Source organism: Mastacembelus armatus, chromosome 23, assembly GCF_900324485.2.
Source record: "Mastacembelus armatus chromosome 23, fMasArm1.2, whole genome shotgun sequence".
Lineage (NCBI taxonomy): Eukaryota > Metazoa > Chordata > Actinopteri > Synbranchiformes > Mastacembelidae > Mastacembelus > Mastacembelus armatus.
Window position 1 is genome coordinate 4,372,074 of NC_046655.1, and position 24,326 is coordinate 4,396,399.

General features: G+C 39.7%; 1 protein-coding gene across 1 annotated transcript in view; it reads left to right on the plus strand.

Annotated features, from left to right (window-relative positions):
• ano2b (anoctamin 2b) overlaps positions 1-24,326 on the plus strand; it is a 49,058-nt gene that overhangs the window by 13,591 nt on the left and 11,141 nt on the right. Inside the window, exons 5-24 of the mRNA XM_026326725.1 lie at positions 2,469-2,567; positions 2,945-3,096; positions 3,213-3,267; positions 3,355-3,406; positions 5,951-6,006; positions 6,453-6,500; positions 6,868-6,932; positions 7,756-7,890; positions 8,494-8,654; positions 9,065-9,147; positions 9,678-9,758; positions 10,885-10,968; positions 15,514-15,588; positions 15,701-15,902; positions 16,920-17,031; positions 17,158-17,215; positions 17,314-17,414; positions 19,217-19,359; positions 22,834-22,986; positions 23,773-23,825. Of these exons, the coding sequence (XP_026182510.1) occupies positions 2,469-2,567; positions 2,945-3,096; positions 3,213-3,267; positions 3,355-3,406; positions 5,951-6,006; positions 6,453-6,500; positions 6,868-6,932; positions 7,756-7,890; positions 8,494-8,654; positions 9,065-9,147; positions 9,678-9,758; positions 10,885-10,968; positions 15,514-15,588; positions 15,701-15,902; positions 16,920-17,031; positions 17,158-17,215; positions 17,314-17,414; positions 19,217-19,359; positions 22,834-22,986; positions 23,773-23,825 (1,968 nt within the window). The remainder of the gene's footprint in view (positions 1-2,468; positions 2,568-2,944; positions 3,097-3,212; positions 3,268-3,354; positions 3,407-5,950; positions 6,007-6,452; positions 6,501-6,867; positions 6,933-7,755; positions 7,891-8,493; positions 8,655-9,064; positions 9,148-9,677; positions 9,759-10,884; positions 10,969-15,513; positions 15,589-15,700; positions 15,903-16,919; positions 17,032-17,157; positions 17,216-17,313; positions 17,415-19,216; positions 19,360-22,833; positions 22,987-23,772; positions 23,826-24,326) is intronic.

A 24,326-nucleotide genomic window follows, 5' to 3' on the forward strand; every position in this document is an offset into this window, starting at 1 on the left:
AGAAAAGAAAAAGCAAGTAAGGTCGTCGGTTCGCAACCCAGCTTTTCTGTGTGGAGTTTGCATGTTCTCCCTGTGCTTGTGTGGGTTTTCTCCAGGTACCCTGATTTCCTCCCACAGTCCAAAAACATGTATGTCAGGTTGATTGGTGACTCTAAATTGCCCATAGGAGTGAGTGTGAGTGTGTGAGGTTGTTTGTCTCTATGTGGCCCTGTGATGGACTGGTGACCTGTCCAGGGTGGACCCCTGCCTTCCACCCAAAGAGAGCTGGGATAGGCTCCAGCAGATCCCTGTGACCCTGGTTAAGGATTAAGCGGGTAAAGAAGAGGAAGAAGAAGAAGAAGAAAAAGCATGCAAAAGGACTCTTGGGAAATGTTGTTTAATTGGGCAAAATCTGTACCGCAAGAGCAAAAGTTACTTGTATTTAATAGGATTTTATTTGCTAACAGCAAATCAAGGGTTTGTCGATAGTATTTTATAATAATAATAATATAAAACTATAATGTTTTATTAATCTGGCATAGTTCTCATTAATATATTTTAATATTTCAGATTAGTTCTCATTAATATATTTTAATATTTCAGATTAGTTCTCATTAATATATTTTAATATTTCAGATTAACCCCTATTTAAAACAAGAATTTATATATTTTTTGCCTTGAAATACTGTCCTTAAATAGTCATGTATTTTCAATATTTTACTTTTAATAAACTTGGAGGAAACTTTTTGCTCAGCCTCTATAATCTCTAGTTTAAGTAATGATGTGGGTTTGTGCTGACTGATAGTTGTCGATTGGAGAAACAACTGAGCCAACCATAGCTTTGGTGTTTTGTGAATTAGCATGTCATCTGTTCATGCAAAGACTTGGCAAATGGTCACAAAACTGACCCAGAGACTGCAGATGGAAATCAAATCTGGTGCTGTACATTTTTCAGTGTATGAGACTGAAAACAGAAAACATGAACACAATGTCAGACTGAATAAAGATGTGAAACAGGCTACAATACATAAATGAGTTTAATCAGTCCATTGTGGAAGTTTTCCACTGCGTACAGATGGCATTTGAGTCAAACATTAAAACAATCTCTCAAGTTGCCTAAAAAGGTTTGTCCTGTTATTATACATGTTTTATAGCAGATATATGTTAATTAAAGAGTGTTTTAGTTCAGGTGACTTTACACTCCACCGTGTTACCGGGCAGGAGAAAGGACACTGTGGATGTGACTGAGGGAGAAGATAATGAAATATAAGAGCAGCATGAGTGACAGTGAATCAGCCAGTCCGTCAATCAGCCAGTGAAACAGTGTCTAGGTAGGAGGTAGAAGGTACAGTAATATGTGTGAGAATGGGTGGTGGTGAGGGGGAGTGAAAGATCTCAGGAAAGTAAGTGCTGAGAGAAGAGAAAGGGAATCGTTTCAGGTTTCCATCATTTGCCATGCTCTCTTTTCACTCCCCCCTCTCACAGAACCTGGCAGGGGTCTGAGGAGGGTAAGATTACCTGCCTGTCGTCCCCCACTGCCTCTGCTCTCTTTAATTTTCTGGTTGTGCTCTCATACACAGTGTGCCCAGCTGCTGCATAGATTTTATCCTTATCCAGTCACAGAGGGTTAATACACAGAGTTTAATCACTTACCTCTTAGTGCTGGTTAAAACTGCTAATTATTTCATTTTGCCTATGCATCTTAGTATAAAATATTAATTAGTGTGTGGGCACTGGACCTTGATTCATTAGATGAGTCAGGATTTTACATACAGTACAATAAATACATTATCTGTTCGTGGAGATGACGACTGGAACAAAAAAACACCCAGTATAACAGGAACAGGCTGCAACAACAAAATGGGAAGAAAACGGCCCCAGGCGTTGCTTTAGGAGCATAGGCTACATCTATCTTTTATAAACACCAGAGTAACGCTGCTGGCCAGACTGGTTAGCCAAATTGTTTCATTGGGTCGGGACTATGGCAGAGGTTCTGCCTTGGCTCAGATTTAACCGGACTGTAAGTGTTTGGTATTGCGGTGTTAGCTCCAGAGGCCAATTTTGAGGTCTGGATGCAAACACAGCTATGAAACGTTGACTACAGTGAAGTGCAGCACATACTGAGGTCTCATCTGCTAAAACAGAGCCTCTTGTGCTATGTTGGATTGCAAACCTGTATTGACAGATGGTCTGGTAAGACATTTACATACAAGCAGGTCATTTCAGCCAAGCAGTCTGGTCATATAACTCCCGAAACATTAAAGTTTAAAATATAGAAATCCCATTTAAGTAGAATGGATGTGAATAAGTACTTTGTATCTTGCTGGGGATCAATTTAAATTTAAAAAATATGGATGGACACATTTACAGCTCATAAGCATAGAGATATACATAATGCATTGTGCACTGACTGATCATATGACGTGTAGACATGCTTTTTCTCAGACTGCATTACACTTTAGCTTCATACAGTTTTGTTTGTGTTTCAGGTAAAGGCCCACGGCCCAAGCTTCACCCGTCTCCATGCTCCGTGGCCAGTATTGTGTCGAGAGGCTGAGTTTCTCAAGATTAAAGTTCCCACTAAAACAGTAAGATCTCAGTAGTACCACTTTTCATTTAATTTGCAGCCTGAGGTATTGTGTTTCTGGGTCTGTGTAAAGTCTTTTTTTTTTTGATGGATTACTGTTCTTCAACAGAATTTGTTTTCAGAAATCTAAAATATCAAGAGCAAATTTGAAAGAGATGAAGACAGCAAAGGATTGGGTGATATAGTGTGTGTGGCTTAATTAAATAAATAAATAATCAAATAAATAATTAAATAATTTGTTAAAATACTAATGCTGCACTGGGGATTACAGGGCTACTTGATGTTAAGAGTGCACATTAAAACTTTAAGATAATTTGGATGTAAATTCAGGTGATCTGGGTAATAAGCTGAGTAATTCTGTGTTGTGTGTTTTGTCAGAGTTACGAACTGAAAGAGGAAACTGGCTTCGGATCCAGTATGAGCACAGTATGGAGGAAACTAAACCAGCCTTTCCAGCCCAAAGTCCCACAACAGGACCAAGGACGCACCAAATTTCTCTCACATTACTTCTCTAGGGATAAACTCCACCTGTGAGACATACTCTTTTTCTTACTGATACACCCATCCTCACACACACACACGCAGAAAGCCCTCCATACCTTCCTCTGTCAGAAAGGCTTTTATTCAGTGGCTGTACTTCTTTCAGGTACAACATCACATCCAGAGAGACATTCTTTGACAACACTACAAGGAGCCGAATAGTAAGCAGTCACTTATATATTTTCATCTGTTTGTCTTGTCCAGGATTAGTTTATGTTTCCAGTCTAATGGATTCAAATCTCTCTTAGGTGTACGAAATCCTGAGACGGACGGTGTGTGTTCGAACCTGTCAAACAATCGGTGAGAATAACAGTTCATGGACAAGACACTTGGGAAGATTTGCTGATCATATGCTGCATTTGTCAGAGCTGTTCATTCTTAGCACTGAAACGTGCATTTGTCCTTGATGAGTGATTAAATGAATGACAATAGATTGGGCCATTTTTGATTTACTGTGCTCGCTGCAGGCGTGAGGATTTCTGACGAACAGCAATGATTTTTCCATTTGCTTGTTTCTCATCAGAAATGGTAGTCTTTGTACTTTGTGCTCTTTGTGGTTCTGCTGATCAGTTGTTCGTAGTGCAACCTTTTATCAGTTCAGAAGCCTTTCAAAGTGTCCATCAACATTAGGTGTTAGGAGTGTCTTCACTGGTGTTTGGGTTTTTTCTCTGGCTGGAAAATTGAAATCCCAGCAGCAGGGTTGGGTGATAGCTGAGTCACAGAAAATGAACAACATCTTGATCAAACCCCAAAGGACATTTTGTGATTTTTATCCCTGCAGTGAGGTGGTACAAATTTCACTTGTTTCTCTTTATTTGCAAGACAAAAAAGGACAAAAAAAGCATTAACAGGACAAGACAAGGATATCAAACTACTGACTACAGGAATGTTACAGAGATGTATAAGACATATACATTACTAAATGTTTGGTGTTGGTATATAGAAGTGGGTGGGGGGGTTAATAGTATCTAAAAGGTGGTGTATCAACTGACCCACTGCTTGAGGGGACCTGTTTATTTGTGGCTGGCAGTCGACTGATGTGCTGGTCTTGGTTGGAAGTAGACTGACTCTCCCTATGCTGCCCATTCTAGAGAGATCCATCACTTATTGTCCTTTAGATCAAAAAGTAAAAGCAGCTGCGGTGGAGCATCTTCTAACACTGCTGGGTGAAGTCAGTTGCAGTTTAGTGCGCTGAAACGTGCAAGGTGAAGTCGACTGCACGTGATGTGATAGGTGTGAGTGCTGTGGGTCCAGTGGGGACGTGGAGTTCAACTCGTAGCCCAAACGAGGAATGCACTGGTTGGATAATTGGATGAGACCAACATCTTTTTAACTCTAATTTGTTTGGGAACGAACAGAACTTGTTTGGGCTTTGCAGCCACACCCTGTACCCTCCAGGCTCTTCCTAGAAAGAGGCTTCGCTCATTAACACTGGCTTTAACTGCCGACATCCACAGGGACAATGAGCAATTAAAAATCCAGGCTTACCTCAGCAGAGATGTCTGTTGTTTATGACTTTTGTAAACAAAACTGAAAAATAAAAGACTCCAAATAGATATGACACACCAAAAAACAAAAAAGGCTGTCAGCAAAACTTTATTCTTCTTTTTAAAAACAAAAATTGGTGCAATACTGTGCACTATTGAATCTCCATAGGGATTTTGTAAAAGAACTGCATGTCATCCAGCCCACAGTGCATACAGGAGAACTCTTTGTGTTTACGTATTGGTTTAATCTAATGACGTGCAGATAACTGCTCCCTCTGCTTTTCTAAGTCCCATACAGAAATGAGCTGACACTTGAAGTGTTTCACCATATGTCTGATTGGCTTACCCATCACAGCAGAAGGCCTCAGCCTGTTGGTACTGATGTAGCTGCAGGGGAAGGAGGGGTGGGGGGATGGAGTTGCATCTTTAACCTCTATTCTTGGTGTATAAATTTTGTCTAACACACACACACACACAAACACACTCTCTCTCTCTGTCTCTGTTGAGCTCTTCCATCTCCTCTACAAGTGGGTCATAATTCTTGGGTCAGGCTGAGATTGAAGCAGGGGCCTCTGGGAGTTGGGGTTGTTTCTAGATGTTTGAGTGAGCAATCATGCGTTTTGTGTGTCTGCGAGGTTGTGAGTGTGACGCTCATTGATAGCCCAGCTACCATCACCCAGTCCTCTTTGAAGCACTGATAATTAATTGATTAATTACTGTGATGAAAGAGCCAGTTGTGTGTGCCAGGTTATCTGATGTGTCAGTGTCCACCCTGACCTTCACAGGTCAAGGCCATCATGTCCCACATGAAATTTTCCAAAGACTAAAAGCGGCACCTAACTTAGTCTCAGTCTGCCTGACACTGTAACACAGAACCAAAGCAGCGCAGGGTACGGCTTGATGCAGCTGGTGTGCCAAGATCATTGCTGACGTTTCCACCTCACATGTCTGCATATAGAAAATCTGCACTGCTCCATTTTCAGACAGAAATATCAAGGATGTGATGTATAACTGGAGAGGTTTGGCAACATAAAGACAATGGTTGTAGTAAGATTCATGTTCAAGACATTGAGCATGAGAGAAGAGAAATTTCTTCTTTAGGGCTTAATAAAACAGAAGTGCAGTGTGCAGTACATGATGTGAGATAAATAACCGAGGGTGTTCTTTTACAATAGCTACCATTGTATTCTATTCTCCCCAGAAGATCCAATTCAGGATTTACAGTAGATTAAAACATAGACTTTAGAGATTTGTTGATTATTTGGATGACAGCGCAGGAGGAAAATAAAGAACCTCAGAATGATGTTCAAATCCTTCCTTGAACTTGTTATATGTCTACGCTCTTTCTCTTTTCCAGGAATCAGCACACTGATCGCTAAAGGCGCCTATGAAGCTGCCTTCCCTCTTCACGATGTAAGTGTGAGGTTTGAAATTCCCACAAGGTGCCCACTGGTTTCAATTTATTTCCATATCATATTTAATTTGCAACGGAAACTTTTTCGGAATGTTAATCGGGTGTTAGTGGGTAACTGCTGCCGTAGCTCTGCCGTTTGCTCTGTGGCCAAAAAGAAAAGCTTAAAATTTATGTAGGTTCATTTTTTTCATTTTCCATTTTCCAGAAACTAAAATTATAGAATAAAACCCACAGTGGAAAAGTGTTTCCGTGTATAAGTGCTGCCTGCTAGAGTTTCTAATGCTAAAAGACTTGTATTGTATTTTGAATGTACTATGATAGTGTGTTTTATTCTATTAACTGTGTCCAAGCAGTTTGTGTGTGTGAGTGTGTTAATGTGTGTTTCTCAATGTTTGAGTAAAAGAGTTGATACAGTGTGCTGTCTATCATATCGTGTTCTCCTCAGGGTGACTACAGGGTCGTCGGACATATTGAAGAGAGGAACGACAGACAGGTAGATCAACTAATCCCTCAACTAACCCCATCTCTTCCTCTGCACCCTCCTCTTGAAATATATAACGAGCAGTTTATCTATTTAATCGTCATCAGGGCATTCATGTTTCAGGCTGTAAAAATTTGATTATTTATTTTGACTACGTTTTATTCTTTCAGTGTCAGGAGTGTCTGGCTTCATACCCTCCACTCTTACTCTATTTCAGTTTGACCTCAGAAAAATGTAACTTAAACTGCAGCCCTGACTTGGTTTATCCCAACCAATTCGAATATGTCTGTGTCCGGAGCTGGTTGCCTGTTGATTTGTAACTTGCTACAATTGGTAAACTCACAACATGACTCTGGCTTTCTCTCCTGTCTGCTGTCAGATTCTTCATGAAGAATGGGCCAGATACGGAGTCTTTTACAAGTACCAGCCCATTGATCTTGTCAGGTAAAGTGACTGCAGCATGAAATGTGGAAATCAGATCAGTAACCTCAGTGACTCCGGTTTTTCAGGCTATAATATTTTTGTTCTGATGACTGAGAACAAAGATGACTGTTACATCAACAGACATGCTACAGTAATGCAACGTATACTGTGCAGTGCATTATGGGTAGTCAACTAAAAAAATTTTCGTATTTTTCTGTAATGTTGATTGTTTGAAATGTGTTTTGAGAACAATCACCACCTCAGTGCATTGCAGCACAGAAATGAATCATAATAATGGCCACGAAAAAGTCCCTTTTCTTGGCCAATACTAATATATGTCACCATTCATAAATCATGTCCAGATTTATGGTCTTTGTAGCATGACATTCCTTTTTTTAGGGATTCCCTCTACCTCTTTCAATGTAAACATAGTTAGCTGTCAGTTTGAGGTACAACTGCAAAAAAAATCCTCCTTTATGAAGGTGCTAATATTTGTGTTCAGATTTTTCCAGAGATCTGCTGATTCAGCTGTATGATTCATATTGGAGGCTCTGGTCTGTGCTGCTGCTGTTTAGGAATGGTTGAAGTTAGAGTCCATGTTTAGAGCGTTGGTCTGTCAGCTCCAGAAAATAAGAACTTTGTACACAGAGTTGAAAAAAATAGCTTCATAATGGATAAATGTAATGAATGAAAGCTCTAAACAAAGCATTGACACTCTTCTTACTCTATTTTAGGCTCTATCAGCATTAGGAGTCCCACACCTGTGTTACATGCAGCTCAGTCTCTTATGCCATGACAGACACTGTCACTTTAACGTCTTAATCCCTGACCTCTGATCCTGCAGGAAGTACTTTGGGGAGAAGGTGGGGCTCTACTTCGCATGGCTCGGTGTTTACACTCAGCTGTTAATACCAGCTTCCATAGTGGGCATCATTGTGTTTGGCTACGGGGTGGCAACAGTGGATGCTGACATACCCAGGTATACTCCAATTTGGGCATTTGTACACACGCTTTAAATCCTCCATAGAGGAAACTGTATTGCAAATTCAATTGTGGAAGTTAACTATTGTCAGATCTATTATCTGTTATAAGATTGTAAAAAGGATGCAAAAAAAAAAAGGTTTTCTTCCTACCACCATTTAAATGTATGTGCACATGGCTGTACACACTCAACAGGAACTGCCCAGATACCTGCTGTATCTGGCTTTAGTCCAGGTTTTGTTGGAGGAACACAGAAGGTGCGCCTGGCAGTATGTGTCTGGGTGTGTCGTGTGTCGTGAAGCCAAACGTTGCTAATTCATAGGGTCAAAGCTAAGAGGCTTGTATTGCGGCTCTATGTTAAAATGTCCATTCTTTTAATATTTTAATATTAGCTGGGCTAATTTTAATATATTTTTCATTTTTTTCAATATTTCAATGTAATAGACACAAGGATCTTTTTGTCGGGACCAAATTGATGGACAACAGACCAGGACATCAGTTATTTTTATGCTTGTTTAGGTGGAAGTGATTTACATTCCATGTGTCATCTTCGAGTTTAAAATGCCTCTCTGACTTAAGTCCCGGTCTTCTCCCTCCTCAGTCTGGAGATGTGTGACGACCGTCTCAATTTCACCATGTGTCCTCTGTGTGACGGAGCCTGTGACTTCTGGCAGCTCAGCACCGCCTGCGGCACAGCCAGAGCTTCACACCTCTTCGACAACCCTGCCACTGTCTTTTTTGCCGTCTTCATGTCTCTATGGGGTGAGGTTACGTGTGTGTCCATGTGTGTGTGTGTGTGTGTGTGTGTGTGTGTGTGTGTGTGTGTGTGTGTGAACAGGTGGGCTGAATGTGAAATTGCTCATTAATATCTTATGCTCTCTTACACCTCAAGTTAAGTCTTGGTGAGAGCAGCAGGCTAAAACAGCATGCATTAAAGATGATCAAATGGAGAAAATACATAAAAAAGACTATAAAAAGACAGTTGAAGGCACTTGAGTTGTGTGTAGTTTGTAATATTCTGGTACATGAGCAGCATCTTAATTGTATTTTGCTCCATTGATCTTATCACTGTGTTAATTGGCAGTGTGTCTAAAGATGATAGAAATTATAAAGAAATAATAATTTGATTTTTGTGCTTGTGTGTGTGTGTGTGTGTGTGTGTGTGTATGTAGCGGTGTTGTTCCTGGAGCACTGGAAGCGCCGACAGATCAGTCTGAACTTCAGCTGGGATCTGACAGGCATCGAGGAGGATGAGGTACACGCTGTGAATACGCAGACACACACGGAGTGTGTGTCGAAACTATGACTCTAAAAAGCGTACACACTCAACGATATGTGCTGATACATATAAACACCCAGATATAACAACATAAACATTTTAGTCACATGCACAGCTAATTATTACAGTACAGATTTCTGCACAGTTTCACAATGACTTTTTTTCACTGATGATTATTCTGGACCTTTAGCACCAATGTCAGCGCCAAACACATTTTTAAGTCCTATAATATCAGTAGGAATTGTAAATATGTAGTGTGTTTAAGGTAGAGGTAACATTTGGGACGACTAAAACAGTTGCTTAAGGCTGGGGAAAGACTGTCATTATGGGATTAGAGAGACAGTCAGTCATGCTGCAAGCTTTTCACCTGGCCACATAAAGGACACACTACCTTCTGCATCAGCACTGAATATTGGGACTAAACATATCCACTGTGCATGGCAGAAAGAACACCAATACACATGAGCGTGTACACTAGCTCACAACTTTATTTTGGTTCTGCTCAGGAACATCCCAGGCCAAAGTATGAAACCATCCTCCTCCAGAAGAGACAGAGGAAGAAAAATAAGAAGAAGAAAAAGAATGAGGTAGGGAAGCTTAAAAACTTTTGTTGTTTAACCGCTTAGCACCACATTTCCCACAAACCCTGTTTGCATGAACAAAATATGAATTTCATTCTCTTTGCTGGAACTGACTGCAAACAGTACCAATGCAAAGGTATTACCCAGTAATACTCCTTCAAATATTCAGTCATGTACAGCTAATTATTACACTTATTTCAATAGCATCGTTTTAAATTACATGCCTGATGACTAGAGCAACTATAAGCTCAAAGAAATGTCTCTTGTATTATATATCCATTCTGTGATTCTGTGGGGGAGAACCTGTATAATCAGTTGATCATGAAACTAACTGTTGGAATCACATGGTTCCTGATGAGCCTGAACTGACTTCTAACACGCCTGTGATTATCTAATAATTGGGAATGATCTAGATTCCTTCTATAAATTAGGTCAATCACACTGAGTCCTGTTGGCCCACATACAGTACACTCTACTGCTGCAACTATTGGATTTTTGCCACAGCTATAGTGAGACAGGAGCTAATTTACATGACACTGGGGCGTTTCTACGCTGTCTCAAAACATGAGCTGGTAATAAATGTAGGCAAGCTGACGGATCCTACAGGTGTTTTTTCATAATTGTGGGGGTTATGTGAAAGAAATGCCAGCTTCTGTTTTAGGAAAAAGAAAAGGGACCAGTCAGTTCTCTCACAGGAAATGCATGTAGTTATATACAACTATTCCATGGTCACTCACAGTTCTCTCTTCTGAATGGATGCATATTGGGGAAATCTTTGCCTCCATGTTATTTATTACAATCTGCAACATACAGCTTCTCAGGTCAACAGCTTGGACAGTCTTATATCAGACTACTGGTTTAACTAGGTTAGTGAAATGTATTGATAACTGTAATGATATATACCTGATTTAGTTTACAGTATATAGCAGAGTCTGGATTTATACTGATTAATACAACATTCACAATAAACAGATAAGGGCTGATGATCTGTGCAGTGGACGGAAAAAATAAATTCTTGTGTGTTTATGAATTTGGTTTTTGTGTGTGGGTGTGTGGTTGTGGGGGTGTGTGTGTGTGAGTGTGTGTGTGTGTGGGTGTGTGTGGGTGTAAAACCTGTCCCTCTGTCTTGCAGCCACAGAAGCAAGAGGACGGGACAGTGACAGGGAAGGACAGATGGAGACAAAAACTGCTGTCTGCCATGGCTGCAGGGATGCCGGTAACCCTTCCTCTCCTTTCCTTTACCTCTCTTCTCCTCCCTCCTCCTTTCACCTTCCTTTTCCTTGTCCTTTTCCTTGTCCACTTCCTTTTCCTTTCCTCCTTCTCCTCATTTCCCTTGTTCCTATCCTGCAGGCTGCTATCTATCTGTTCTTCTCTTCCTGTCCCATCCTCTGGCTGCTACAGTCTCATCTACTCAGGTATTTGGACATCTGATTGTGACAACAAGTATTTTTATGGGATGAATAGCATGAAAGAACTGTCTCCATTATCTGTTCCCTAGAAACATGGGCTTTCAAGGTATTGGTGGGCCCTGGAAAATTTGTTTATTTACATGCAGTGGAGCCAGTTTGATTTAGATTTGTGCAAGTATAAGCTATATATCTATTTGGCAGCCTTGACATTACAGAATGTACCTACAGAATGCACAGAATGAGGAGGAGGCATCATCATTGATGTCGTTTTAAACAAAAATCAACAGAGGTGGTGTGTCTGCCAGTGCCATTAGGTGGGGTGGTTTTGTTCCAAAGCAGGAGCAAAAGTCAAAAACGGAGTCTGAAACTTTTACCACCGTGAAGTTAAGTAAACATTCAGTTGTTGGGTGCATGTAGTTACTTCTTTAAGCCCCACGGGTAGTTAATGACATGTTTAAGAAGGGCTTGATAGGCAGGCTTTAAGACAGGGAGCTGATGCTAATGAGGACAGTTTCTCTGGTTCCCAAAGTGTATTAATCCAGGGATGCCAAGAGTCCTCAAACAAAACACAAATCTTTTCTTGGAGTTTGTTGATGTTAAGAACAATATGAGGTAGACACCAGTCTGATCTTTAATTACTGGTTAAAGATAGTTATGTCAAAGAACCTGTATATACTGTATCAAGTGATTATCCTGATAATTTTGGCAGTAAAAGGCTCAGGTGTTTTTAAGGGAGCTCTCAGACAATCCAAGCGGCATTGAGGACTGTGCTGGGAGCTAATCCACCTTATCAAATTAACACATTCATGAACTTTTAACTTTAAATCTTTTGATCTCAGGAATATGAAATAGCATATTAGGAGAAAGGCCTGACACAACACTCTTTCATGTCTTTAAACGCACTTGTGCCTTTTCTGCAATGACAACTCAACATGTCTGCAGAAGTGCAGCACTACACCTGGAATGTTTTTCCTCATGACCACTTTCAAACCAGTTGGCAGTGGCAAAAAAGACCCCCTGTTAAACCTCAAAAGCGAGATGCTTGAGGTTTATACACAGAGAGCGACTTGGAGAAGTAGAGGGATGGAGCGAAACAGAGGGAGGGCGGCTGAGTGGGAGTGATGCATTCTGGGCAAGAAGCCAGGGGTAAGATTAGTGACCGTCACTATGGCGACACAACACTCTCTCTCACATACACAGACACACATGAACCGTTTCATTTGTTACCTGAGACAGTAAAATGTATTGTAGAATCAAATCTGGAGATTATATTTCACAGGTACGACTGAAGTGGTTAATCATGTTAATTAATTTATTACTGTGCACTGGTTATAATAAGACTTCCAGTAAATGGAGCAGATAGCCTTTATTTCTTAGCAAATACTCAGCATACTCATACATTTAGGTATTCAGTATAGTGAAAGTGTCTTGACATTATATGATTGACATGTTTTACTAGTTTGTATATTAACAGAGACCATATCTGACCCTGAGTGACAGTCATATATCTGTCTAGATGTTTCAAATCATTTTTTAAATAAGGACCTGTCAGTGCTAATATTAAGAAATACATTAAAAAAAAGCTCCAAGCTCCTAAAGGGCTTGGCATAAGACAGTACTACCAGGTCTATCCCATAGTCTTACTGCTGCAATAAAGACAGTAGTAACATGGGATGAGTCCCTATGCCACTCCCTATTCAACAGGTACTGTTCACTTTATAGTGGCAGTGAACTGAGATTTCTCTCATTGTTATTTTTTATTATGACTGAAATGTGTAGTGCTGCACATTGGTAGTTTTTATATCTATTAAGTCCATCAAATGCATCATGTTCATCACCTCGTTGGACTGTTGTTGGAGGCACTATATAGAGCATAAACTGTAGTATAGTATAGAGGACATGCAGGGTGTGGACACAAGGAGAAATGTGTGGAGAGAGACACAGAGTGACATAGAGAAGTTAAGACTGAGTAACTCTGTCATGAGATGAAAGTTTGGTTGGGCTTTTCTCAACGGAGGTTACAAGTTAAATATAACACCTGACCCATTTACTACTAGCCTTGTCTCTGATGCTGTCCCCATGAAGGCTCACACACATACACACTCCGTTTCGACAATGAAGATCTTTTTGTACTTCATTATTTCAGTCCCTCAGGTGTGTGTGTCTGAGTCTATGTCTGCCTTGGAGAATGCTCAAAGTTTAAGACAAAAAGCGTGACTAAAAAAGTCAATAACTTTGACATTTGGATATTACATCAACATAAAGAGATGTTGCAGTAATGTTTGGGTCTTTGAAGGTTGTATGTAGCTGCAAGTTTGAGTTAGTGCTTTATCTTCCAGCTAAATATTGAAAATTAGTTTGCAGAGTTGTAAATAAAAATACAACCTAATTTTTAAAGTACAAAAGAAAACGCAGTCAGCACAATGCCAGTAAGCATAGATTTCATTCTGGGAGTTTAATGAGATAAACTGTCCAATCACAGTCTGTTTAAGTTATGTCTGGGCTCCATGGTGTAATGGTTTAGCACTCTGGACGTTGAATCCAGTGATCTGAGTTCAAATCTCTGTAGAACCTGCCTTTGAGCTCATGTTCATGTACTTGCATATTGAAAAACGTAACTATCATCAGAATCTGGACTTATTGCAAGTTAATTTGCATTAACAAGTTTCTAGTGACATTGTGCAGTACACCTGAAAATAAGTAAGAAGCTTATGTGTTTAAAGGCTTCTTAGACCAAAACACTGCAGAGCACTATGAAGTTTCACAAAAGTGATTTTACCACCCTGCAATGTTATCACAGCAATAGCACCTGTTTCTATATCACAACATTTAACATGACATAGTACATTTTATTTAAAACCAGTCAAGGCAAGTATACATGCTAACATAATCAAATGGCAACGCTTGTTTCTGGCTAATCCAATAACTGCAGTACCCTACAAGTCAAAGTACTTCACAATGTTGAGGCAAAACATATAAAGTGTAACTGAACTACATATACACTGGTTTTACCACAGAAAGATCAGTATTTCAATTAAAGCTGCGTTTTTCAATTCATGACCAGTAGGAGGCAGAAGATCTCTGAAACCTCCTGACACTGACTGACAAAACATTCAGAGAAACACGCCTTTCATTTTGAAATATTGTACAATTCCTACTGCAAATCAGCAGGTGCTTTAGATACACAAGCTGATTTTATTTACCTCAGGACTGTTTGTTCCTCCCTCACTGTCTCCATCCAAAACAAATAATATAAGCTCATATTACTTGAATCTTTAGGCTTCTTTAGATTTTGTTCTTCTCATTCCCTGTCTGATCTTTTTCCTCATTTGTTATTATTTATAGTCATTAGCCTATTGGTCACTGTGTTTTTCTACTATAACCCCAGACGGAAGCTTGTATTGCAGGTTGTACTATACTAGTGTGTTCACTAGATGGTACTGTTGTCCTGATAAATTGAACAGGATCTCTGTCCATCACACTGTGGTCTGTGTGAGTGTTTGTGTGTTAAATGCTTGTCTGCCTCAGCCTGAGCCTGCCCATGTAAGCATGTGTGTATGAGCATATGTCAGTAATCACTAACACTGGGGCGCAGTGTTAGTGATTACTGACATATGCTCATTACCTGAGGATGCTGATGTGAATGTTCTATGACGTAATCCTCCCTGGTAATCCTCAAGAACAGAAAAGCCAGGCTGCACCTTACAGAAAATAGAAAAACAATTCAGTGGAGTTGTGGAACAAAGTTTTATGGACTGATTGAAAACAAAAATCAACCTTTATCAAAGTGATTTAAAGTACGGAGAAAAAAGAAACAGCTCACAACCCAAAGTGTAGCATCTGTCTGTCATTTTGGTGGTTCTGTTATGGACATGCATGGCTGCAAATAGAACTGGGTGACATGTCATCAAATAGGATGTCATTCCCAAATACTATAGCAACACTTAAAAAATGTTTTCCCATATTTGAGTGTGGGAACATGGGAAACTTTCATTAACTGGAGCTCATCTGGGTATCTGAGATGCTATGGAATGAAAACATTTGGTCCAAACTGGTCTCCAAATTTAGGATGCAGACTTTAGAACTGGCCATTGTGCTCCTTTATTTCTCTCTGCTGAGACATAGTAATGTTTCCTGTGGAAGTGCTGAAATACCAAGGCCAAAGAGGTACTGCTGCTACTCCAGCTGTCCCTTCAACCTTTACATTTAAAAAGAGGCAAGGGACCTGTGACGAAGCTCAGTGTCCTGCATCACAGATTTCTCACCAAAAGTTGATGAAGCATTGATCATTATATAAATGACTGCAAACCTTTCCTCTCTGTCTCCCATGTGGCCCTGGTTCTTCCTGTCAGAATGACATGGACAAGTTGACCTGGAAAGACCGTCTCCCTGGATACTTCATCAACATTTCCTCTATCCTCTTTATGGTTAGTACATAAAAACCAGGTCTCCACTTATCATACATTTGTCATTATGTGTGAAATGTGTTTGAGCAATAAAACATTTCTTTTCTTCTCTTTTTTCTTTCTTTGTTCCCAGTTCGGGCTGACGTTCTCTGTGGTCTTCAGCGTCGTCATCTACCGCATCACAGTGTCGGCTCTGATGGCGATGAGCTCCGACCCAGAGATCAAGTCTAACGTTCGGGTGACTGTGACGGCCACTGCGGTCATCATCAGCCTTGTGGTCATCCTGATTCTTGATGAAATCTATGGGAGTGTGGCAGCGTGGCTGACGGAACTAGGTACAGAAACATATGCACACACAGACAAATACTTAGAAAAGACAAAAAAATAGAGCAAATAAACAATGTCAGCACAAACATTAGAGTCTCCTCTAGAATGAGCTAAATTATTAAAGGACTAATTTAAAATGACTGACATAGCATTTGTTTTCTTATCAGGAAAAAGATCAGAACATTGATACTACCTCATGTCTGAGCTAAGGAGATGGTTTGCTTAGCAAAGCACAAAATCTTGGAAGCAAGTGGAAACAGCCTGACTCTGTTCTAGCTGTCATGCTTCTGCTTCATTTCACCTACTTCATATAAACAGCAGTGCCAACAGAAATGAGTGATTTATCAAAGACTATTTTTAGAGCACATCTTAAATCAAATGTGTCACATGCCTAGTTGAGCTTTGCATGGTTCTTATTTAGTTCTACTAGGGAACAGAGCTTAGTTCAGTGACTTGTTTTTTTTTCAATATGCATGATGGCATATTGAAAAAGAACAAAAAAGTTCCTCAGCAATTCAATGAAAAAATTCTAAATTGATATTTTTATATGCAGTCATCCTGTATCTGTGAGTGTGAGAGACAGAAAGAGGCTTTCTGGCCCCGTGGTGGACAGTTTGATGAAACTTGGATGTATTCATGCTCTAGCTGTCCCATCAGTCACCCCCAGGAGGTTTCAACTGCATTTACATTCATATTCAAAACCTCTTAAAGAGATGAAAAGAATGGGAAGGAAATGTTAGTGCATGGCAAAGTGTGCATATGTGTGTGTGTGTGTATGTGTGAGAGAGAGCGAGAGAGAGAGACAGAGAGGATATGACATGTAAGAAGTACCAGTGTTTTGACCTACTTCCAGCACAGTGATCATGATCCAATTCAAGAGTCAACCTGACAGAATCACCACTTTCCTCAGAACTGTCTCAGGGAAAACATCCATTTATACAATCATGTGGCGGTCATATCTAATCAACTCTAGCCGCATTTCACTTCATCTGTCATTTACAGAACTGTTTTTACCTGTATTTCAGAGATTCCTAAAACAGACACTAGCTTCGAGGAGCGTCTCGTCCTGAAGGCCTTCTTGCTCAAGTTTATGAATGCTTACGCGCCCATTTTTTATGTGGCTTTCTTCAAGGGCCGGTGAGTCCTGCACCCTTGTGTATCTGTGTTCTGTGGTTTCAGTGGTTACTTTAATTTCAGAAAAAAAAATGATCATGACCAGCGGTGAAAGTTCTGATTCTATATTGAACCTTTGTGTTGCCACAGCTTTGCAGGTCGACCTGGACAGTACATGTATGTTTTTAACCATTATCGGATGGAAGAGGTAAAGTGTGCTATCTGTGTTTTTATCAGTGACTCTTTTTATTTGGGTGTATATGGAAAACATCAAGGGATAATGAATGGTGTATGTGTCTCTCCCAGTGCGCTCCAGGGGGCTGCCTCATTGAGTTATGCATTCAGCTCAGCATTATCATGCTGGGGAAGCAGCTAATCCAGAACAACATCTTTGAAATCGGCATTCCGTAAGTACACTGCCGTGTTTCTGTGTGTGCTCATTCAGTAAGAGGTTTCACACTTTTTAGATCTTGAGTCATAAATTCAAAAGAGTGATTATTCCAATAACAGTCCCCCTATGTCCGTACAGTGGCACTACATCTTGTGCAATAGCTCAGCTTTTCCATGCATATCCCAAAGGTTAGAGGTCAGCTCTGTTTATAACAGCTGTCAGACAACAGAAGTGCCTTTCGGCTTCAGGCTGCACTGTTACTGTTGCTGTAAGCACAGCATGGCCTCCTGACCTGTTGGGTGACTCATCAAACACTGAGGTTTATCTAGGACATCCTGAGGGAGCAGCGAGCCATGGCACGTACCCCCATACCACTGACATACCATCTGGTTCACATTCAACCACTTAGAAGCGTTCACACCTGGCTACTGACCAATAACACTACAGTCTTATATTATGGACCAGTATGCAGTTTATGGAGACTCTCAGGAGCTGCTGAATACATTAGAGGTTTTCACAGGTTTACAAAAATGTTGCTGACCCTAGAAGCTGCTTCTAAATTTGTAAGAGATGGATCTGTGAGTTTAAAAATTTTAATCAAAGTATAGAGTTTGATTTGTCTGTGTCTCACTACAAACTTTAATTGAGGAAAACTTAGACAAGTTGTTTAAAGATGTTTTTAGGGGTCAGTGATGTTATTTCCATTTAATGTATAGTAGTGATGCTTAAAACAAAGAGACTACATATTGACTCATATATAAAATAAAGTCTAATTGCTTCTAAACCTCATCAAAGTTACATAACACCCAAAAACACACTCAGTCATGCTCCCAGGGACTGTCCCACACACAGCACAAACAGCGAAGGTGTATTCTTCAGAGGACTACAGAGGGCTGGTAGGCTGAACCTGCACATCCTCCCAAAGAGGATTCAGGTCTTTAGGGAATTCACAGCAGCGTCATTCTGAGCTCCCACCCTTCGAGACCAAACAAGAGACAAGCACACAACAGTTATGGTCTAAGTCTGTGTTTTTGCTGTATCAGCTTGTCAACTCATTGTGATGTGGATCATGCACCCTGCTATGAAATGTAGGCTTCACATAGTACAGAACACAGTGTGTCTATATAAGGAAATGTATATCAGTGTCAGCAGTGAAACACACCACCCATACTTTATCAGACTAAAAAAGTTAAACAAAACTTCTAACTAAACTTATATTTAAAAAATAATTATTACAGTTACTTAAAGCTGAGTTAAGTGGTCATGGCAAGTTGAGGCCTGTGTCCATCATCTTCTTGTTTAATCAATGGTGTTTTAAACATACAAAAAGTTTGAAAAGCTAATCCCTAAATCCAAAGCCCAAAGTGGTGATGTCACATGTCTTGTTTTTCCATAGCCTGAATTTAAGACAACATTTTAATTTCAACACATAATTTCCAGAAGAATTATAAAATAGAATTTAATTTGTCTTGAACAAATGCAACCATGTTTCCCTAGATTGACTATAAAGTGATAGTGATAGTTTATTTTAGGCCATAAACTATATCTGTTTGCATGGATATACATAGGTTTTAAAAAACTCTGATGCCTCCCTGTTGTGTTAAACAGCAGAAATACAGATATGAAATCCAGTAGCCTTTCAGGCAGGTTTTACATGAAATTATTTTAGTTTATCCTATAAATTAACCTAATTGAACCTTTAAAAATGTCTTTTATAAAGTGATCTCATTTGAATTTCCACAGTGTACATCTTATGAATATTTACTTTGACACTTTTATTTTGAAAAAGTCTGGATGTCTCTCCCTCTCTCATGACAGGAAGTTGAAAAAGCTGGTACGTGCATTAAAAAATAAAGGAACAGTCGAGAAGGAGAAGGAGGAGGAAAAAGCTCCACAGCAGTGGAACCTGGACTACCCTCTGGCTGCCTTTGAAGGCCTCACGCCTGAATACATGGAGATGAGTGAGTCTGCGTGCACACGCACACATATACAGAGCTAAAATAGCCACAGGGTAAAAGAGCAGCCACTGAGGAACCAACTTTGCTGAGAGTGTTCTGAGAGGTGTTATGAAATCTGCACTGGCAAGATCAGTATGACCTTCACAGGTGAATGTGCACACCTGGGCTGAAGAGTTTATGGATTTCCATGAACCACCTATTGCCCCCACACACTCAAAAGAACAGCATCTGTCAGTTGTAAAATGCCTAAAACTATGTTTAAAACCAGCTCACACTACCCAGCGTGTGAGTTATTACTCTTGTTTGTAAGGAACAAAGACAGAAATAGTGGGAAACATCTTAGGACAGGTTAAAACCTGAGGCCAAAAAAAAGTGTGCGACTTAGGAAATTGTCGCTTATTTCCTGTTTCCTTCCAAAAGTCAAAAGTCTTTGTTAAATTGCACACAAATGCAGTGATTCACTTACATTAATGACTGTCACAAAGCAAAGCACATAAACAGTATTAATGCAGACACAGATTAAAGGTTTTCTTTAATGCGTAATCAGCATCTTTAGAAGGCCAGTAAGTAATTAGTGTAACATTATTTGTCACCAGTGTTTTAATTCAAATGTTTTTCTTTTTCTTTTCTCCTGTATTTGCTGATTATTCCATTTGTAAATGGTAAGATACATTAATAGTTTAGTAGCAAGCCCATTGTGGTTATACAGGCCTGTTTTTAGATGTTTGGAGGAATAGGCCAACGTGGTGGATGACTCACAGGTGGATGGACCATGAACTGTTTTCCTGCCCAAATACACAAAATGTGTTTCAAAATGTTCAGCCAGTTCAGATAAGGTTTTGCAGATTTTGAGAGCTCCTAACTTAGCCTAAAACATATTCACACACACTCTCAATCTATTTCTATGTAACAGGAGAAAAATGACCCTGCTGTTTATAGTCCACAGTGAAAACAGCTTTAACGTTGATGCTGTGGTTCCTCTTTCTATTCACATATAAACCTTTTCATTTTCTGATGGTGCAGTAATTTGGATGTGTGAGCCATCAGTTACGCCAACAACACTGGGGAAGTCCATATATGTCTGAGTCAGGTGTGAATGTCCAGTGGAAATGAAATGAACTGTGACAGATATGAGTTTCCTCAGAGTGCTGTACTAATTGTTGCTGTGATCACTGCTGATGGAGACGGTGACAGACCCAAGTCATCACATTTTCCTGGTTGCCAAATATCTCTGAGTTGTGATGACTTTCAGTTGTGGTGTTGTGGCGTGTTTGCACTGGGTAGGAGGTGAGATGAGATAAACTTCATGAAGCCCTGAGGGGAAATTCAACTAGTGCTGTAGTGAAAGTCATAAGTAGTAAAAGTAGTCAGCAACAGATATGAGCACCATGTCTGGTTAACTCACTGTTATTCAGAGTCTCAGGCACATTTCTTCTCCCTCTTTGTCTTTCTGCCATGTTCTCCTCTGCTAAAGAAACTCCTGAGCCTCTTCAAAGTCCTCCCTCCTCCTCCTAACACTTTCCCCCATAGGAGCTCTTAAGGGTTAAGATGCTTCATGAAGAACTTTTCTCTCTACTAGGATCTATGCTGAAGCTTCTGAGGAAAATGTTGGGAAATGCTCACATTTCTAACAATTTTCCAGGAATGTTTTTGAATATATTCCCTGGAATATAATGTGATGTAAATAAAATAAATGTATGATTACTCTCAGTCCAGCCATTTCAGAGGTTTTAGAGAGTAAAAGTCAGAGGATTTGAGTATTACACAATGTAAAACAAAGTACAGTCCACCTCACATTTGTTGCATTAGATGGTTAATCAAACTTAACAAGAAAACTTGAAAAAAGCCCTGTAAATAACATTTTTAGAGTTATAGTCAAATGGACATTAGCTGTATCAGTAGTTTCTGCTTTTGTAGTGAATCAAGACCCTATGTGGAAAACTGGCACCCTGGTATTTACCAGTCTGTCTTTACTGTTTTTGGCACAAATGAAACAGCATGTGAAAAAAACTCTTTTAAATCCAGTAATTTACAAAGGCTGATTTGGGCAAGTTAAGGCTAAGCTGGTCCTGGAACACACACAGGAGGCATGCCTCTTGCATTTTTATTCTACAGTTCCGGTGCTAGAAAGAACATATCCAGTGTTTCACTGACAAGTCCATTCTCAGTGCATGTGAGGTGAAAAGTTTCCATATAGCGTATTGGACAATAGCATTCAAAACAAGTGGTGATGTCACACAGGTGAACACAGAAAAAAATTTCCCTCTTGTAGTGTCAAACTCTGCACAATGACGCACAAACATTATTCTGATCAGCAAGTCTGGACTTAGTTTGTGCAATAAATGTTAAAAAAAAAGTATCAAGAGAATGAGATGTTTGCAGAACAGTGGGAGCTAGGAGGAGAAGGGGTAATGTGTTTAGTCACCTATGTTTTTTTTTTTTTTTTTTTTGCAAACATCTGTGCTTGTTTAAGGTGCATGTGTGTCGTATGTGTGTGTGTTGAACCCAGCAACCTCAGGTCAGGTAGATAGTGAGGTTATTCTAAGCTTACCCTTTGGCGCTTACTGCCCTGCCATTGTGTTTTCTTCCTCACCACTCTTTGTTTCTGCATGGCATCCTGAGGTGAAGCCGTCAGTCTCCCGCTCGCTGGAAATCCCCGTTCCCACACTGCTAAAGTTCCACTGCTCTGTTCAGATCCATGCGTCAGTCAGGGTCGAGCAAACTGTGTTTTTTTTCCCACATGTTCACTTTTTACAAACAGCGGATAGATGCTGTTTTGAAGTATTGATTAACTGATGAAGCTCCTATTTAAAGACCTTTCCTGTTTCACCTACCTGATGTACCCGATGTACTGCAATAAATCCCCTTTGACCTTAGTTTTAGTTTTTAGTCATGGATGTTGTTTTTTCTGCTATTTATTCAGACTACATGACACATAACATAGAAGCATACACCACAAAGAAGATGCACACCCATGGTTCCACACACTGCCTAATCATAAAAAGGTCCCGAGTACAGTGGAGTCTTTATCCTTAAAAGGCATCTAGTGAACCATAGAGGGAGTCTGGTCAGACAGTGTGACTCCTGGCCAGAAAAATGAGTGTTCACGAATCTCAATCTGATGGTCTCTTATTATCAGATTGAAATGTACTCTTCCACTATTGCAGCTTTGGATCCTTCTGCACGTGCCGCCCTCTTTTATACTGTGAAATAGAAGAAACAACCTAGTGGTTGTTTGTACAGCAGCACTCCTGGCACCTAGAAAGTTACTTCCTATCCTGAATAGTTTTCACAATTAAGCAAATATGTCTCCCTGTGGTTATATTGATATCCCATAGTATAGTGCTGTATACAGCAGACTGCCATTGTATTTCCCTACTCCTGCTTCTGTTCAAATGTGAGCATCTGATTTTGTTTAATGCAAACCACAGTCAAATACTTAACACCTGTTTAACAATCATATATCTCTCTCTGCAGTCATCCAGTTTGGTTTCGTTTCTCTATTTGTGGCTTCATTCCCACTCGCTCCTGTCTTCGCCCTGCTCAACAATGTCATTGAGATCAGACTGGATGCCAAGAAGTTTGTTACAGAGCTACGCAGGCCGGTAGCTGCGCGGGCTAAAGACATTGGTAAGCTGATCTGACACACACATAATGAAGGAGACAAATATACACAATACACCAGAATACAAATTATAACCTGATAGGGTGATAAACATCACCAACACTCTGCAGTGAAACCAGACTGATTATATTCTTTAGCATATGAAGTGCCTTTGTGAGTGAGGGTGTACATATCAATACAAACACCACGATTGGTATCATATTGGATATAAGAGAATTAATTGAGAATAAAAGTGTGCCAAGCATAAAACTACAGGCCACTCTATTAACAACAGCAGGCTAGTTTGAACTGAACCCATTCACTTTCACACACTGAGTTCTGCCTGATACAGTAGATAACTAATGAACCATCCTACTGCGTGGACAGACAATCATATCTCAACATCTTAAATGTTACCTTTTTAGCAAGCTTGACCTCTGTGGATTTTTTAGTATATCCATGTTCTGTAGTAAGCCCAGAGGTTATAATGTCAAGGGCATCTGAAGGGCAATAGGTCCCTCCAATGGTGTAGAAAAGTCTCACATTCTCTGTGCATTCTGTCAAAAGTGCTCTTTTAATTAAAAAAAAGTATGTGAGCTTGCAAAGCTGTCTTAAGAAAAACATTTAGTAGATATATAAGAGAAATACAGTAGATACAAATAAAGAAATGAATAATAATATAGTTGTAAATACAGTCACAAAATGATGCCACTAGTAGCTCTATTGAACTGGTCTCATAATCTAATGAACAGAAAGAGTGTGGTAGGAAAAACTGGACACGTGTGTACTGACTATTGCTCTGCTTTCTCTAGGCATATGGTATGACATACTAAGTGGAATGGGGAAATTTGCAGTCATTATAAATGTAAGTATTAAAGCAAAATCCCACATCTCAGTATCTGCTTCTTAAATTTGTGATGAAGGCAGATATATGCACAGTAAAACTCTAAAAGCTATCATTTTAGTATTCTAGTTTAAATACTGTACATGATATCTGAGTGAAGGTCCTACTATACTATACTACACTTTCAGACTTGAATGATCACCTTAACCTTGATTTGGTGATGGTGGGGGAGCTTTATCAAGTGTGAAATAAATAACCCTAATCATGCTATAGAGTACACAGTACCTTATATTACTGTATGTGACTACTGACAGTACATGGGCAATAAAATGTTAGAATTAAAACTCAGAAACAAACTCACTCCAATGATTCCTGTTAACATTGGGTTTTTTTGCCTGTCTAGAAAGTTATAATAGTTAGTTACATTTCACTTCATAACGGATTGATTTAGAATAACAATGGGCTGCATATCAACAGTTTAGTAGCATCACAGACAGGTAGAGGTCAGTGGTCAACAAATAA